The sequence below is a fragment of the Xyrauchen texanus genome, chromosome 46 (genome assembly GCF_025860055.1).
Source record: "Xyrauchen texanus isolate HMW12.3.18 chromosome 46, RBS_HiC_50CHRs, whole genome shotgun sequence".
Classification (NCBI taxonomy): domain Eukaryota; kingdom Metazoa; phylum Chordata; class Actinopteri; order Cypriniformes; family Catostomidae; genus Xyrauchen; species Xyrauchen texanus.
In genome coordinates, this window is record NC_068321.1 from 19,745,452 (window position 1) to 19,762,214 (window position 16,763).

Consider the following 16,763-nt stretch of genomic DNA (forward strand, 5'->3'; position numbering starts at 1 on the left):
AAATTAGGTGTACCCAGCTGCCATATACACTTGGTGTGAACAGGATGACTTACTGTATGACACTTTCTTTGGATAGGGTACACAACTGGACCTGGAACCCTTAAAAATTAACTGTGTATATACACAGTATATATTTGTCAACAACTGGTATGTGAAAGAAGATGCTTAACCTTCAGAAATGATTGATTGACTTTAATGTTAATGGTGCAGTTTTCATTTAATTTACATTTTAATAGGAGGTTTGCAATGTTTACAACCCTGTTACGGAAATACAGTTTGACAATCAAAAACCTTGATTTGTGTGATTTTCTAGCAATCTATATAAAATAAAATATGAATGGTTGGAAGTAACAGGGTAGCAAATCTATCCTAAATGTTGCTATCACTCAGTAGGGGCTAGCTTGTTTTGGACCAAATGTTGGTTTGTAGTTATTTATAGACTTACATTTCCCACAGAATAAAATAAAAATATTAGTTTGATCTTTTTTCTTTTTATTACATTAGCTTGGGTATTGCATTTCTGGTCATTATAATTCGTTATTTTTTTAATTACAATGAACTGAATATCAATTCAACAGATTATTTCAAAATTGTGACATTGTTGTATGATTTTAATTGTTGCATTTTAAAAACGTCATGGGACACCAAAGTGTACTATGTTTGTGAAAAGGGCTGTATAGCATTGTGTTGCCTGTCTAAACAGTCCAAAAGTTTGTGGTATAGACTGACAGCATAAGGATGTAATTTTCTGCTAATCGCAATTGTCATTATATTGGGATTATGTTGTATTTTTTTCCTCTCGGTACCTTTTAATGAAAAATTGTTTCCAGAGAGAGTGCTAGTTGAGTGCCGAGCCTCGTACGAGTGTCTGGTGTATGTACGTCCTAACACTTCTTCAATGCATAGCTGACATTTACTCATCTTGAACATACTCTAATGTAGTCTTCTGATTATTTATGTGTAAATTATGCTTGTGTTGAGTGTGCAATGAAAGAGTGTGTGAGATGAACAATTTATTACTGGAAGCATGATTAAAGACATTTGTTTAGCTTTTTGCTTTTGAATTGCTTCATATCTTAAAAGCTCAATTATGCTCTTAGACATACCTAGCAACATAATGGCTGTTTGTCACCTCCATCGCTCTGCCACTTTTGATTAAGGCAGAAGATGTGCATACAGTATATTCAGATTTCTATATCACTATGTGCTAGGGCTGCACAAGTAATCATATTTTAATCGCAATCACGATTTCTGCCTCTCACGGTTAATTCAATAGTAAATGGTCTGCAATTATTTAGTGGTTTTTAACCTTAGCAGTTTTCAAAGAGCTTTACACTGTGACTCATTCACCCATTCACACACACACACACACACACACACACACACACATAAACCAATGATGGTAGAGCTGCCATGCGAGGTGGTCAACATGGGGTTCAGTGTCTTGCCCAAGGACACTTCGGCATGTGGAGTCATGTGGACCAGGAATCGAACCGCCAACCTGCAATTAGTGGCCAACCACTCTACCACCTGAGCCACAGCCACCCCATATTAAGCATAATGGTCTGCTGTATTAGTGAGTTAGCAAACAGAAATGATCTGCCAGATGAAGTTGCAAATTGTTGCTCATTTTTATAACAGGCTGCATCTAAAGATGATAGGTCCAATCACACATGCTTTTGAGTCTATTTTCACCTCACATGACCAATCGAGCTCTCTTCACAAGTTTGCCACTGACTAATCACATTTCAGTTTCAAGCACACACTGACATACAGAGCCACAGATGTTTACAAGTATGTTTCATATGTCGCTTTGATTGATACAAGGCTTGTATCAGAAAGCTGGATCATGCTGCCTTCAGAGACTATGTGGATGTAGGATGAAAATTTGGTGCCTTTCAAACTATTGTTAGACCAGTCATTCAACAATTCTGTCTGTTCAGCCATTAACTGATTACGCAGCAAGTCAGCTGAATAAACTTTGGTTGCAGAGTGGTGTTACAGTGGTTTTAGTGTGGTTCTGTGCTCAATAGCCATGAATTCCATCTTGTGCTCTCATTATATACTCATTATATATATCTGAGCTATGCTCAGAGTTTAGTTTGGTTCGTGTGCGAGGCTAACGTGTGTTTAACGCACTAAAAAGCACTCCATATTTACCTCATTGTACATTTGCATAATTTCAGGTGTCTGTGGCCATTACTCTCTAAAAAATCTAAAGCAAACCCATGGCACCAGGGTTTTGTGGATTGAGGAGGAGATACGAGCATTTCACCAGGTTTGGATGGAGCACCAGAGCCTGCCAAAACAACACACACACTTCCTTCAGTTTTTTTTTTTTTACATCAAAGTAAAGGCTTGAGACCATTTAGCATTTCCGTCTGCTTAATTATTACACAAATATATTACTACTGTTTATTGCAATAATAATAATAAAAGTAAATAATCTTTTAAAGAGAACTTAAGTATGAAAACCCTTAATTATTTTTCCAAGCACCCAAGTTCAATGCGTCAATGTCCCTCGTGTTTTTTCTTTTTCTTTCCGAGCTAGCAGTCACCTTTTCCTTTCTAAAGGTTAATTTTATATGTTATTCAAGTTTGCAAGGTATTAAAATAGTTATGGTCTCGATACACCGTAGTTTTCACCTGCTGAAAAAACAAACAAGTTAAAACCAATTAAGACCAAAAAACCATCTAAAGATTAAAGATCTTTTTTATTTAGCAAGGCATATTTTGGTTTTTACAATGTGGGTTATGAATTAAGCATGTTTGCGAGTTTAAGTATCATTGTCTGCAATTAACCATTTCTTGATGATGTTTAGTATGAAAGTAAGTGTTTACTCCTCTAGTTACACATGTTAATTGAGTTTTAAGGGGTTGAGAAAATACTTAGACGCTCCTTTGATCATTATTCATTAAAGCTCCAAAATGCATGTGAAAAACATGAGCCCAGGTCGTGTTTGTCCTTGTGTGTAACTCACAGGCAAATTTGTTTAAAGAGACATGTGGATAATGTCCCTCTCTTTTGTGCAAATGAGCAACAGTGCCATTTCCATGCTTCTTCAAACCAAGCTTACATTTAGGCTCATTTCTTATGATGGTATTCTGCTCATATGCCTCTATCTCCTGCCTCGTCTTGCAAATGAGAGAGGTTATCTCACTCGCACCAATTGATGAATGAATAAGCATGCAGAGGTTCAGAACGTCATGCTATTTCAGAGTACAAACCAGGTGACACATTTCCTGTGGACTTAATATTTCATATTCTTGAAGGGGAATGTCTACCGCTGAGATCCGATCCGGCACCATCCGTATCACTGCAGGATCCTCCCGGCTGGAAGCTCTTTAAGCGAGGAGTGAGCGTAAAATTTAACAAAGTCGATTACACCCTGTTCTTTGTGCTCGTCGAGAACTCTGGTAGATAAAAGTATAGATGCGGTTGTCATACAGCTACCCAAATTAGTAAAATTGGGGGTTGAGGTAAAAAATTAGCATACAATTTTTACAACATGCAATTATTGATCTTTCTGAGAGTTAATAATAGATAATAAAACTAGTTAAAATGTAATTTACTGTATGATTATTTCATGATCATTTTTGTACAACCTGAATGTCATTCAAAAAATCACAAAGAATACATTTTACCCAACGATTTCAATGGATTTGCGCTTTTCTGGTTTTTTAGCATAATTCACTAAAAAGAGAAACCCAAAGCCAATGAAGTAATATTGCTAACACTCCCAAATTAGTGCAAGATGCAATTTGCAAATCACAACTCACCATCTTACAGGCCGGTGTCATTCAGTGCCCCCATTAAATCCTGTCCCCCCTGGAACCTGAAGTGTTTTCTTTGGCTTAAAGAAGTTTTTGATTGGAAAACCTACAATAACACTTGAAGATTCATGTAGTCTTCAGCATATAAATACATTCATTTATGTTGTGTTAGCTATATATGACATATCACATGATCTAACCAAAATATCAAATGTGTAAATTAAACATTTCTCTTTAACTGTGTCCCAAATTACATACCATATACAATACACTATGCAGAATTAGCTCATTTTTAGCAAAATAATTGCCGATTAAAATGCATGCAACGTGTTCTGGATAGCTTTAGCATGTTAGCCAAACTCTTTAAATCTTATAATTCAAATAACTTACATATTCACAGTGTGGATGATACTAAAGCATTTAACTCACATTTGCAAGGTGATGCCTTCACAGAAGTTTTACTAGTTGCCACATTCACCATTAATAAGGTAACCCCACCCCTTCCATGACCGCTGAGTAGGCCTATATGAAGTGTCTAACATTCCCCACTCTGTTATTTCAGTTTAAAAAAGTATAACATCCGGGGACTCTTAGTATACTTCTTTTTGTAGCATTCTCAGAGTGAACATACTACTACTCACACTACAAAATGGCATAGAAAAGTGCTAAAGTATGTTATCTAGGGCAAACCTTTTTGTGTTTTTTGTTAGCATGCTAACCTATTAGCCTGCAAATCTAACATCCCATCATGCATTTCCCTTAGTTAGCAAGCTAATAAATTATCCTAATAAGCTAACATATGCCATGAAAGTACTTAGCATAATTTAATCAAAACTTTTAATTTTGAGCTGTGTGAAAAATCGATATGGTAATATTGTGTTTACATGGTCAGCTACAACAGGAATTAGTAACATATTTCTGATCAGGCATTACAAACAACTACCAAGAGAGGACAGAATTTCTTGGGGGGACAGCATTTTGCATGACACTGGTTTTACTGTAAGTGCTAGGTTATGGAGGTGAGGTGATCACTACAGTGATTTAGCATACTTCACTCCTCCACTGAAATCCAGACACCTGAATCAGCCCTTTTAAATGGCTAAAAGTGCACTCATGTGCCTGATTATAATGCTCTCTTATCCATAATTTGGTCATCATGTGATGAATTACTATTGCCACGATCACTAAAGAAATTACAGAAATGTTTATTTTCAGCAAATTTCCATATTTGCCTACCACGGTTGGTAATGCTGTATTTTAAGTGTATCATACTGGCTTTTAAGTGGCCCTATAAGAGCTCAAATCTTTTAGAAATGTGGAAATATCCTCGTCTGTTTGCTTAATCTGCTAAATACTAGTTTATCCTCTACATACTGTATCTATGAGAGCACTATAGTGGAGCCACCAATCTATGTTCAGCTTAGCCTTCAAACAAATGAACAGTAGTAAAGCAGAAGAAACAAGGAGGGAAACAAATAATTTCAAGTTCTGGAACAGGACCCCTGAGTCAACATTTCCAGGAAGTCTAAGACCCTCTAAACTCTCAGAGGAGCCTTCATGATCGCAGTGAGATATGTCAGAGTTGACATTTAGACATTTGGAGGAGGTTGATGTGGAAGATGTCTGTTTTTGGTGCTGGAGTGGGGGTGGTTGCACTCAAAGGTTGTTTGAAGGAGCGTGAAATGTGATACTGAGAGGGTTAGAGGTGGTTGTTGTTTGCAGATACATAGTTGCTCTGGGATTAGGTGTTGGAGTCATTGACGTTGAGATGGTAGTGAGAGGAATCCCTTCACTGAGCAAAAGTGTTGTAGTTGTGGGTGGAGGTGTAATCTAGCACCTACAGTAGGTTGGATTGACCGCACACCCATGCATCTTTCCAGTTAAACGTAATTACAAGCCCATATGTTAATAAAATCTTATGTTACATGAACATATGTCAATACACCTACAGGAATAAACAAAATTATAATATTACAAAAAAAAAAGAGGTGTAGCTTTGCTTTGGATTGGCCGATCAAATCCATAAATGTAACCCAATGTAAATATATGTGGAGATCCCCTTCTAATGAACCACTTCACATCACATCTCTTGGATTAGATTTTGCCTTTATCCATTTAGTTTTACTAAATTGTTGTGGACTGTGATCGCTCAGGGCCCAATGGTGAATTTGGCACTCAGACTACCTAGACAAATGTGGCCAGAAAGGGGCTGCAGTCCAAAAAAGTAGTCATACACAAAGCCTTCTGCACTGAGTTTGTTCTGGGTGCAAAATAGAAATACGCCAGCAGCTCTCCGGGCTATGGTTGACTGATGGGTAGTGGAGATGTTGATGTTTTGCAGGAAAATAGTGTCCTTCACCTACTTTGCTCCAGGAACCTGAAATGGACCTTCCTGGCATGGTGTGTATGTGTGTGCAACCTAACTAAGACATCTATTTTATGTTGGCAGGAAACTGGAAGGGGTGGTGTTTAACTGCAGCTGTCATATCCGTTGGATCCAGCTGTGGCAGCAGCGAGGCGAGGCCGGACTCCATAACCAGCAGCTGTTCTGCAACAATGGCTACTACAAGATTCCTTTACAACTCATGAACATCTCTCAGTGTGGTATGTAACACCTTAATAGTACTTTCTTATTGAATGGGTCATATCTTACTAGGCGAACAGGCCAAGTACATGTATGTGTGTATATATATATATATATATATATATATATATATATATATATATATATATATATATATATATATATACAGTATATATATATTTGTCAACAACTGGTATGTGAAAGAAGATACTTAACCTTCAAAAAAGATTGATTGACTATAATGTTAATGGTGCAGTTTTCAGGTCTTTTAGTTTTAGTTTTCTGCTAAGGTCTTCATTTGATAACATTTTTCCTGTTTGCACACATCCCTTAAATTCTTGACCTTGGAGAAGTAGTCGAAGAGTGTTGATGATTTATGGGTGAGGTTTGGTTATGACATTCATTATTTATTTTCCTCAAAAAATTAAGTTTAGGACACTCAACTAGGATGCTTTAGTTCATTCAGGAGAAAACATTATCTGCTTCTTCCATTGTATTAATTAGGTTTACCTATCCCTTTATCTTTTCATATAAAATAGTTGATGTGCTATTAAAACATACCATAACTTTTGAAACAGTCCAAACAGACAATGTAATGTCTGTAAAATAATATGCATAATCAGCTCATTTTAAACTTCAGTCAGGCAAGTAGAGCCTATAGATTTTCAGAAATTTGGCCCTTCCAGTCATGGTGAGATCCTACTTGTCTTTACTATATATAAGATTATTCCTAAACACCAGAAGAACCAACAATAGTATTAATATGTGGTAAAGTATGCCAAATATTATTCTGTTACCGGCTGTGTGTAGCACCTAACACTCTGCATATCCATCTGAATGATCCCAATGTTTGAAACAAGCATCTAAAAATAATTTTTAAGAACCTCCCTGATAATTTCATCTTAAAAGGCACATTTCATCACAATTTGCAAAGAGGCTGTTATTTAAACAGTGCAAACTAGTGTATATTGCACCAGACAGCAAACCCATGACCTGCAGCAAAGTGCTGAAGAAAAGTGAAAATCCAATGAAGCAATTGAGTGTTATTTCAATACACATTTTTCTCATAAAGATTTACCGGAAATCAGCGTAAGTCGCAGTAACCTGACGGTGATAGAAGGAGGCAGGGTCACCATCACCTGTAATGGGTCAGGGGTGCCGGTACCAGAAGTAGATTGGACTGTAAACGGACTTCACTCTATTAATACACACCAAGTAAGGCTGATTTTTACTTGTAGCATGCTGAATGACCAATAAATTACTTTTGATTTTCACCTACAGCTAGTTTACACCCCAAACCACTGGTTCAATCTGTGCAAACTTTGTTTTGTTTTCATGTGCTAATATCTATTATGCCTTTTTCTTTTCCAGTCCAATCAATATCCACCAAATGTCCACTCCATAAACTTGACTTTGGTCAACGTTAGCAGAGATGATAACAGCTTCATGCTGACCTGCATTGCAGAGAATATAGTCGGCATGACTAATTCCTCCATACAGCTTTCGGTTCAATGTAAGTACCTCTTCCCATACTCTATGCTTGTACTGGCTCACAAATGTCTTTGTATTCAGCCTCACTGCTTTTAATATGCCAGTTCTGTCTTACTGCCTCTGTCTAGTTCATGGAACCTCGCTGTGTCTGCCTCTTAAACTTGTTGTGTCTGCGACACTATCACTCGCTACACTGCTTCACTACTTGCTCAATTAACTTATTTGTTTTTCTTTGTATTTTAAAAGTAAGAGTTTAGTGAGATCGCTATCTTTCAAGTAGGTAGCATTATTGCTTGAAATTGCATCGTCGAAAACAGAATCAATACTAAAGTAAAAATAAACATTTTGTTGCATTGTAGTCTACTTTACTTTATGGTTATTGGTTAGGTTTGTCACAATAATTAAATTTGGCTGATGATTAATTATGTCGATTAATTTTAGAGTTATGATGATTAATTGTCCTTTTAGGGCTTTTACGATTAATTGTCATAAATGTTCATATTTCTTAAGGTGCATGAGTGCTTCATACACCTTAAGAAGTCATTTTTACATATTTAACTTCAAATATATAAAACAAATAATAAAATATGGATATATATTTCCTTTTAAGGAGTTAAAATCTTATGAATGAAATAAAAAATTGTGTTTTATATATCAAAATATTTCTAAATCTCTTTTTCAACTTTAGTTTTGTTCAGTTTTTACGTTTAAACTTTTGTTTTTGGAACTAGTAAAATATACATTTTATTTTGTATAAAATATATTTTTATTGTATTTATATAATATTATATTATATTGTGCAATAGTAAAACACATCTGTCATAATTTCTTCACTTTAGAAGGAGATAGAATTGTTGCATATTAACATACAAATGGAAAGAGATTCACAAATAAATGTAAGGAGTTTCACAAAAACAATGTGAATTCACAAATAAATAAAATGAGATTTCAAAATAAAATACAAATATATTTTTTAACTCACAAACACAACTCTGTCCAGCATTTATTTGTGGATCGCTTCCTGTGTATTTGGGGATCGCTGCTACATGCATTTGTTGATTTTGAAAGAAATCTGGCTTCAAGATATGCACACAAATCTACAAATAGGTAGACTCCACCCATCGTCTACTCGAGCCAATCAGATAATGGCCACATGACTCGGACCAATCGTAGCACATCCTATCTTCAACCAATCACGCTTCATTTTACAATCAGGGCGGGACCAGTCACAGTACTCTCATGAGCATGGAATCAATTTGCTCCAAGGCTGCAAACTTTTAAAGAAATGGACACCATCAGAGGAATACTCTGATTTAAGGTTCATATAATTTTCTCTCGGTTATAAACATGTGTAGTGTCTTGTGAAATGTCGACAGCTGAACATTGCCCATTTGTAGAGTGTCCTGATCATTAGCTTTAAAGCTAACCTGGCTGACTGTATGAATCTACTATTTTAATTTTAACGAAGTTTCTTGACTGAAATGTGTCGTCAAAACCTTTACTCTAAAGGTGCCTTCACACTTGGTTAAATTGCTTGGACCGACCCCGAGTTGGTTTCCTCTCCCCTCCCCCCGCTCCCCCTGCTCTCTGTTTGCATCATATATTTTGGGTCCAAACCGCATCATCAACGTGAGTACAAGCGGCAGCTGTTTACCAGCGTAACTAGGTAACAACTCGAGAAGACATCACTGTGTTTAGTGAAGTATTAAAGTTTGTCTCTTTGGATTTACCATGAAAACTTGCCGTGCACAAACACTTGTTTGTCTCACAAGAATATGCAACGTTGTAAAGAATATTAGTGTTTGTCTGCTGTGAGCCTGTGGATGCGTTGCAAGAGATGTGAGGAATGTGAGCTGCTCTCTGAAGGCGAAATATTTGGACACAAGCAGGTAGGAGAAACGCATTGTACCATAATAAATGTGATCGGTAGCCTGCAAAGATGCACATTATACATCATCACAAGTGATTCACTTCTGCGATTTGGTTTGATTGTGTTCATTTCAGCAGCGAACCGTACTGGAGTTCACATGAAATGTACCCCAGACCTCCTTTTCAAAAGATCAGCAGTACTGGTAGTGTTTTTATAAAACATATTTAAAACATATGTCTTTATGAATCATATTAGATGATCTTAGGAGCACAAACCATAAATTAATATCTTATATTACACAGTGTACAAAATCTGCTATGCCAGTTAGGATTGGACGATCTTCTCCATAGTCAGAATTAGCATTTAAAACAAATAATTTGGTTTCACATTATGCTAATGTTTTTCATTTTAATCCCATGTTTACTGCCCATCAACATTGAGCACTTGACTCACCTGCTCCAAAACTCAGTGGTTCCAGCTCCAATGCAGGACACCTTTTAAAATGTGTAATATGAGATACTTATTTTTCTGTTATGTCAGATTTCTTTTAAGTTACAATGTCATGTCTTGAATTGAAAGTGCAATTCAAAATTTAAATAAACCATGACATTGTCTTTGGGTTGACTTATTAAAAATGAAAATTCTGTCACATACTCGCCCTCATGGGTTTTTTAACCTGTACTATATATCTTCTTCTGTAGAATATGAGAATACATTGTAAAATGTAGATGCTGATGCTGAATGCTAATGAGGCTGAAATGAAAGTGGTGAAACTAAAGACTAGGTCTGCGTTTGTAGATCAGTTCAGACCTTTATTAGCGTGCTATCAAGTTTGCATGTTATGCAAACCTTTAGTAGCCTAAATCAGGGCCTAAGTGGACAACACCACAATATCAAACGGCAGCTGTTTTAGCCCACTTGGAATTAAAAAAGGCAATTAGAGGCATCATTATTAAACCCCTGTATCTGTCAGCTGGATGCAATTACATGATAATATGAGATTGCCCTGTTGTATCTGTATTTACATTTATAATGAATGGTGTTGGCCAACAACAATGTAACACAATTCTTTCTACACTCAATATCTTCTTTTGACTGGATGAGATTTGCTTAGAGCTGCAAATTATGTAGAAATAAGAGTAAGTGAAAGTAGCCAAACCAAAGGCTTTATGACCAACCAGGCAGTCAGCCTGGGATGTTCCTGTCCAAGATGCAGGATAGCGGATCAAACACACATTTGTGTGGACAACCTGAGTTGTATAGGCTAAAGCCCCAGTCATGCATAAGCAGTACATTTATCCTAGCTCATGGGTCTTAAGGATTTATGCTAGCTAGATGAAGACACATAGAAGTTACAGATGGTACAGTTTACTCAGAAATGAAAGTTGTCATCATTTACTCACCCTCATGTCATTCTGAACCTGTATGCTGTTATATATTGTTTTTGCAAAATGGAAATAGTTTATATATAGTACCGATGGCTGTCAATCTCTAAAATGAAAAAATAGGACTTTTTGGTCACTATGCCATGTTGTGTGGCAAGAGATATGTAGCAATTCTTCAAAATATGTAGTTATCTTGCAGCCACCATGAACGTTTGCTGAGGCCCCCTTATTGGCTCTGGACCCTTGGTTTACAACCACTGTTTAAAGCCATTTTGTATAATTCTATTTTTCTCACCCACAGTTCCTCCTGCAATCATTAAGTTTGAAGAGCCGGAGAAATTGCATGACACGTGTATGATGTTTACTGTGCGTGGGCACCCACTGCCCACCCTTCGGTGGTACTACTACGGTAGTGAGATCAAGGCGACCGAGTACATCCGTCCAGAGATGGTGGTGTATCAGGATAACCTGGAGGGGTGTCTAATGTTCAATACCCCCACCCACCACAACAATGGCAACTACACATTGGAGGCCAGCAACGTTCTGGGTGTGGCCGTCAAAACTGTGTACGCCCACTTCCTAAAGCCACCTTTTGACGGTACGCAACATACTAAATTAAATAGCAAATTTCAAACTCTTGTGTCAGTCGGGTCAATGATTTCAGAATCTCAGGATATATTGTACTGATTGATTAAACTGTAACAGATTAAACTTTGCATACATTTTTTACAATTGTTACCTATGGGTAACACAATAATGTAGCATGTTGCTTTTTAAAGTAACTTTCCCCTACACAGAAAACCTTTAAATAAATAGTCAAAATAAAAACCATGAATTTTTTCTATGATCTTCAACATCTATTTGATGTAATTTTACATGTGAATGGTTATTTGAATGGTATTTTGTCATTATTAACTCACCATCAATCGCTATGCCTCATGTGACTTCAAAACTGTTTGACCATTTTTCTTACATTAATTACATGATAAATATAGCAATTATCATCTATATATATATATAGATATATATATAGATATATATATACTTAGACTCATTATTGAACATTACCATAATTGCAAAAGAAATGCTCTAAATGTAAATGTTGATAAAAGTATAATAACATTTTCAAATGCATTTACATGAATCCTCAGAGCTATGTTCATATCTGGTAATTATATACCTCTGTGTGTTTGTTCCTTTCTCCTTTTTTCTCTGTAGACTACATTGAAAATGGTGAGTACCTCTCTTTAATTGTCTGGTGCATGCATTTAAAAAATATTTTCCATTACTTTTGTTTGTAATAAAATAAAGGATTTAGAAAGACGTAATTTAGTCTGTGTTCGAAAAACATAAAAGCAATCCCCCAAACAATTTTCTTGGCCGTATTCTCAGATGGCTGGCCGCCATGGCTTAGCAGTCTGTTATTGGGCCTATTTTGTATTTTTGGCTTAAAGTGACGATATCTGTCAGTATAGGAAAAATCAGATCCTCATTCAGAATCTGCTTCTAGAGAATGAAATGTTGATCAAGGTAATTTTACACAGTGCAGGCCAGTTAGCAAGTGTTTCACAGCACTCAGAAATCACTTCAATTTTGGTTATTCTGTTCTCATTCACAAGTTAAACAGTGAATCAATAGCCGCTTTTGAACATGAAGCCTTAAATTGCAGTAAAATTGCCAGATTACCTGTAATTGAAATGCATCTGATATTTATACATGGACCGCCTTTTAGTGTTTTGTCCATATTGCTATAATTCACACATTAGCACCAAAATGCCGAAATTTGTAAGAATTTACATGTAAACAACTGCGCTGAAAATAAGTTATCTTCTACTAGTTTAAAATATGTTTTCCAGTTATCTGTCCACTAATTTCTCCATTCATTCAAATAGAGAGAATTTTTGTTCAATTTCATGACATTTCTCTCCACAACATAGATAATCGCAAACCACGATTTTCGACTCACGGGCTTACATCAAAACAACATGGAATAATTGTGTTAGCTCCTTAAAGGTGCACTCAGTAATTGTTTCCACATTTAAAAATTTTAACTCCTAACAACATGAATTGTAATTTGCAATATATGTAGGAAATCATGACCACTCACATTAAAATGAAGACTCTAGTCATATCAGTAATCTTATAAAAGCCGTTTTATTCTACATGGAGAGGGTCCGCACATGGGGGCTGCCATGTTAGTATCACATGACCAACCGAATACTACTCGCTTAATCTAAGTAACCGTCCTGTTATTTGACACTTTCACTCATTGATTAATCGTGGCTGACTGTGCATACTACATCTCTACAATGGAAAAGATAGATTTTAAATGATGCTACATCCAAGCCGCTAGGTGTCAGTGTAAGCCCAAGATGATGCAAAGACAAAAGTTACTGAGTGCAACTTTAAGAACTTTGTGATTGGCTCAAAATCTTTGACACCAAACTTCTTACTTAGAGTGTACTAACCTCATTAAACTCAAACCTGTTCACGCATGACCTCTAAGCGAAATAAAATGCGGCTACATTTACGGAACTGGCTGTACATGTGAAAATGCCTAATGTTTAAAGCACAGGAAATGACCTTCATGATTAGGTTTCTTTCAATAATACAACCCTAATTTACTCAACAAGTTGACACATATGCACTGTCAAATGACAGATCTTTACTGTCAGAGCTCTAAATGAAGTTAAATGTTTTTGCTTTAGATGAATCACAGTAGTGTGTGTAAATGTGGAGTATAAGTTGTGGAGTACTAGCTAGGCCTTGCTCATTCCCTGTTCACTACTTAGTAAAGAACAGAAAATAAGAATAGCCCAAGGCTTATGCACAATCTTATTTCAGAAGCCCCGATCGTAATAGCAATAACCTTCCGAAAAAACAGGTCTAATCAAACAGTATTAGCCCCAAGACATATTTAGTGAATAATGTTCAAATGTTCTCGTAAGAGCAGTTACTCGAAGTGAACATAGATTCCATCCATCGCCTTGTATATGCATTGACAAAACTAGTTATTGCAGGTATTTATAACAAGTCCATGTACTATGTGTTCCATGAAACTTATGCCAGTTGTAAAATGGCCTCAAATAGTATTTGGACACTTAAATTAATATTCTTGGTTCAACACGGGTTAAGTTCAATAGATAGGATTTGTGGAAAATGGTTGATTACCACAATAATTAATTGTGTCCCTTATTTTTCTTAAAAAAAAAAAACAATTACAGTGTTTTAAAGGTAGAAATGTGAAGCTCATAATTTTATGAAAGCACTTATTATTAGAGCTGTATATTTGTTCAAATACGTGTTTTTACGGTTGTTTTAGGGTTTATGGCTATACATCGTCATGGCAACAACAATGTACGCTTGTTTTTTATAACTTTACACGGAAAAGGTTAGTAAGTGATTTTATTACACAAGTCGAAATACATTTTTGTGATAATCAGCATAATGCCACAAATGCAGTCAACTGAGCTTAACTTGTATTGAACCAAAAATATTCCTTTTAGCCACACATGTATTTTAGCCACACATGTATTTTAGCCACACATGTATGAATGTCATTGGTCAAAGTTTAGGTAGCAAAATTGCAAACCATGTGGCATTTATTAAAATTTAAAAAAAGATAGCCCAAGCAAGCATTTAAAGCAGAACATTCCACAAAACGTTTCTGGGGTCTTATATTTCTAAAATAACATACAGTACTGTATATTCTGTTCAAAATGACAAAAAACTGAATTTGGACACTTTCTGGTTGTCAAACTTTAAAACATGTCCATAGATATTATTGTAGACCTGTGGTTAATATGCAAGTACACCTGCATATTAGTGTGAAAAAAATTAGCTTGAGACTGACTGTTTGTAAGTAATTAGTTCTGAGAAAACCAAATAAAATGATTACTTTTTACATTTGGTTTAAGTTTCTAAATACGGTACTATTTGGGACAACTGTATGTCTAGGTAGTTGTATGTCTTGGATATACTGTATAGAGGCTAGCTGTAGAAAAAGATAAGAAAAAGATTGTGAAATGAAAATTGTTTCAAATTGATGTATTTTCTGTAAAAATTTCAAGCTCTTGTTTGTTGTCTAGTGAGTCCGACACCGACTGCAATTCCAACTATGACACATCGGCCTGAGGAGGACACCTTTGGCGTGAGTGGTGTTTTATTTGCCCATATACTGTAACATATAATGATGTTACATGAACATCTGTTTTTCAGGTGCACACAATGGAAGAGGGAGTTGAAAATAAACTGTTCTGAACCTCTTCCTCCTTTTCGCTCTTATACCTTATATCTGCCAGTTCCCTTGTGGCTTGTGTGCATTACAGATGCTTACACATGTACTTTTGTTCATCTTTGTGCTGTAATGGATGGAATAGAGATTATATACTCATTTGAAGGTTTTAATAGGGACTAGTAATCTTCAATTGTTTGGAGGTCCTAATTACAGCGAAAGCTCTTTTGCTTCAAATAGCTTTATTCCAGCACTTTGATTTATTTTGTATTGTCTTTATTTTGTGTTTATCTGGGACATTCAAATATTATATTAAATTGTATGCTTTGTGTTATCCATAAGGAAGTGTGAGTATCGGGCAGGGCAGTTATCTCTCTACTAAAACACCTGAATTATTATTGTAATATTTTTTTCCTTCTTTTATATGCTATTATTCCCTTTCCTTTTCATGCAGTTTTTCAAGCTGCTGCCATAAGCAACTTATGACACCAATTACCTAAACCTCTCATGATTACAGCATCAACATCAATACAAATCATATAAACAAGTCAAGACAGGCTTTGTGGGTTTGCTTTAATATTGCTTTTTTTTCTGTGAGAGATACACAAGATGTGACAGAAATATTTATTTGGCCTGTTTTATGTTGCTAGTCCTGTCGTTCCTGGGCTGTTGTTTTTTTTTTCCGTAAAGCCTATTTCATAGGTATTAAATCCATTTATAGACAAAGTTATTATATTGAGGCTTTGACTTGTATCACTGTGTTGCACTATGGGATAATCAGTGATTTGAAAACATTTGTTAAAGCTTTATTGAGTTTATTGTTTGGAAAAGCATGTTATCACGCTACTTCTACAGTATTTCCATCTTTTTCTTGACTTACTAGTTGTCAATTTGGATTTGAAATGCAACTGGAATTTAACTGTACATGAATATGCAATGTAATGAGGTCATGTGACAACAATGGAGCATACTAGCCTACTTCTTGAAACATTTACTATTCCATTGTACTTTTAAATATTAGGAATTATACAGTTTATACTGTGCAGTATGCAATAAGCAGTCTGCTAGTATTCCATTACGCACATAGCCTGTATCCTGCTAACCTGCAAAGGTTAGCTCAGTGCTAACTTGACCAAGTTTGGAACTCAGATTCAGTGTTGTCCAAATGTTTTACAGTAAATGTGAAAAACAAAAAAAAAAAAAACAACAACATCGTACTATTAATCATTTTAGTGGAGATTTTCTAAGTTAATAAAACATGTATAAGATGCTAAAGGATTATGTAATGCTAACATATTCCATTTAAGAATGTAAACAGTTCCTGTCCTGAAGTGTACAATATATAGTATTAAAATGTATATACACTGGTGGCCAAATGGTTGGAATAATGTACAGATTTTGATGTTTCAGAAGGAAATTGGTAGT

The 16,763-nt window shown here is 35.7% G+C and overlaps 1 protein-coding gene across 1 annotated transcript in view; it reads left to right on the plus strand.

The window, feature by feature from the left end:
• The window catches only part of LOC127638276 (NT-3 growth factor receptor-like), a 281,479-nt gene that overhangs the window by 136,417 nt on the left and 128,299 nt on the right, over positions 1-16,763 (plus strand). Inside the window, exons 5-10 of the mRNA XM_052119739.1 lie at positions 6,224-6,378; positions 7,431-7,573; positions 7,730-7,871; positions 11,406-11,702; positions 12,323-12,337; positions 15,193-15,254. Of these exons, the coding sequence (XP_051975699.1) occupies positions 6,224-6,378; positions 7,431-7,573; positions 7,730-7,871; positions 11,406-11,702; positions 12,323-12,337; positions 15,193-15,254 (814 nt within the window). The remainder of the gene's footprint in view (positions 1-6,223; positions 6,379-7,430; positions 7,574-7,729; positions 7,872-11,405; positions 11,703-12,322; positions 12,338-15,192; positions 15,255-16,763) is intronic.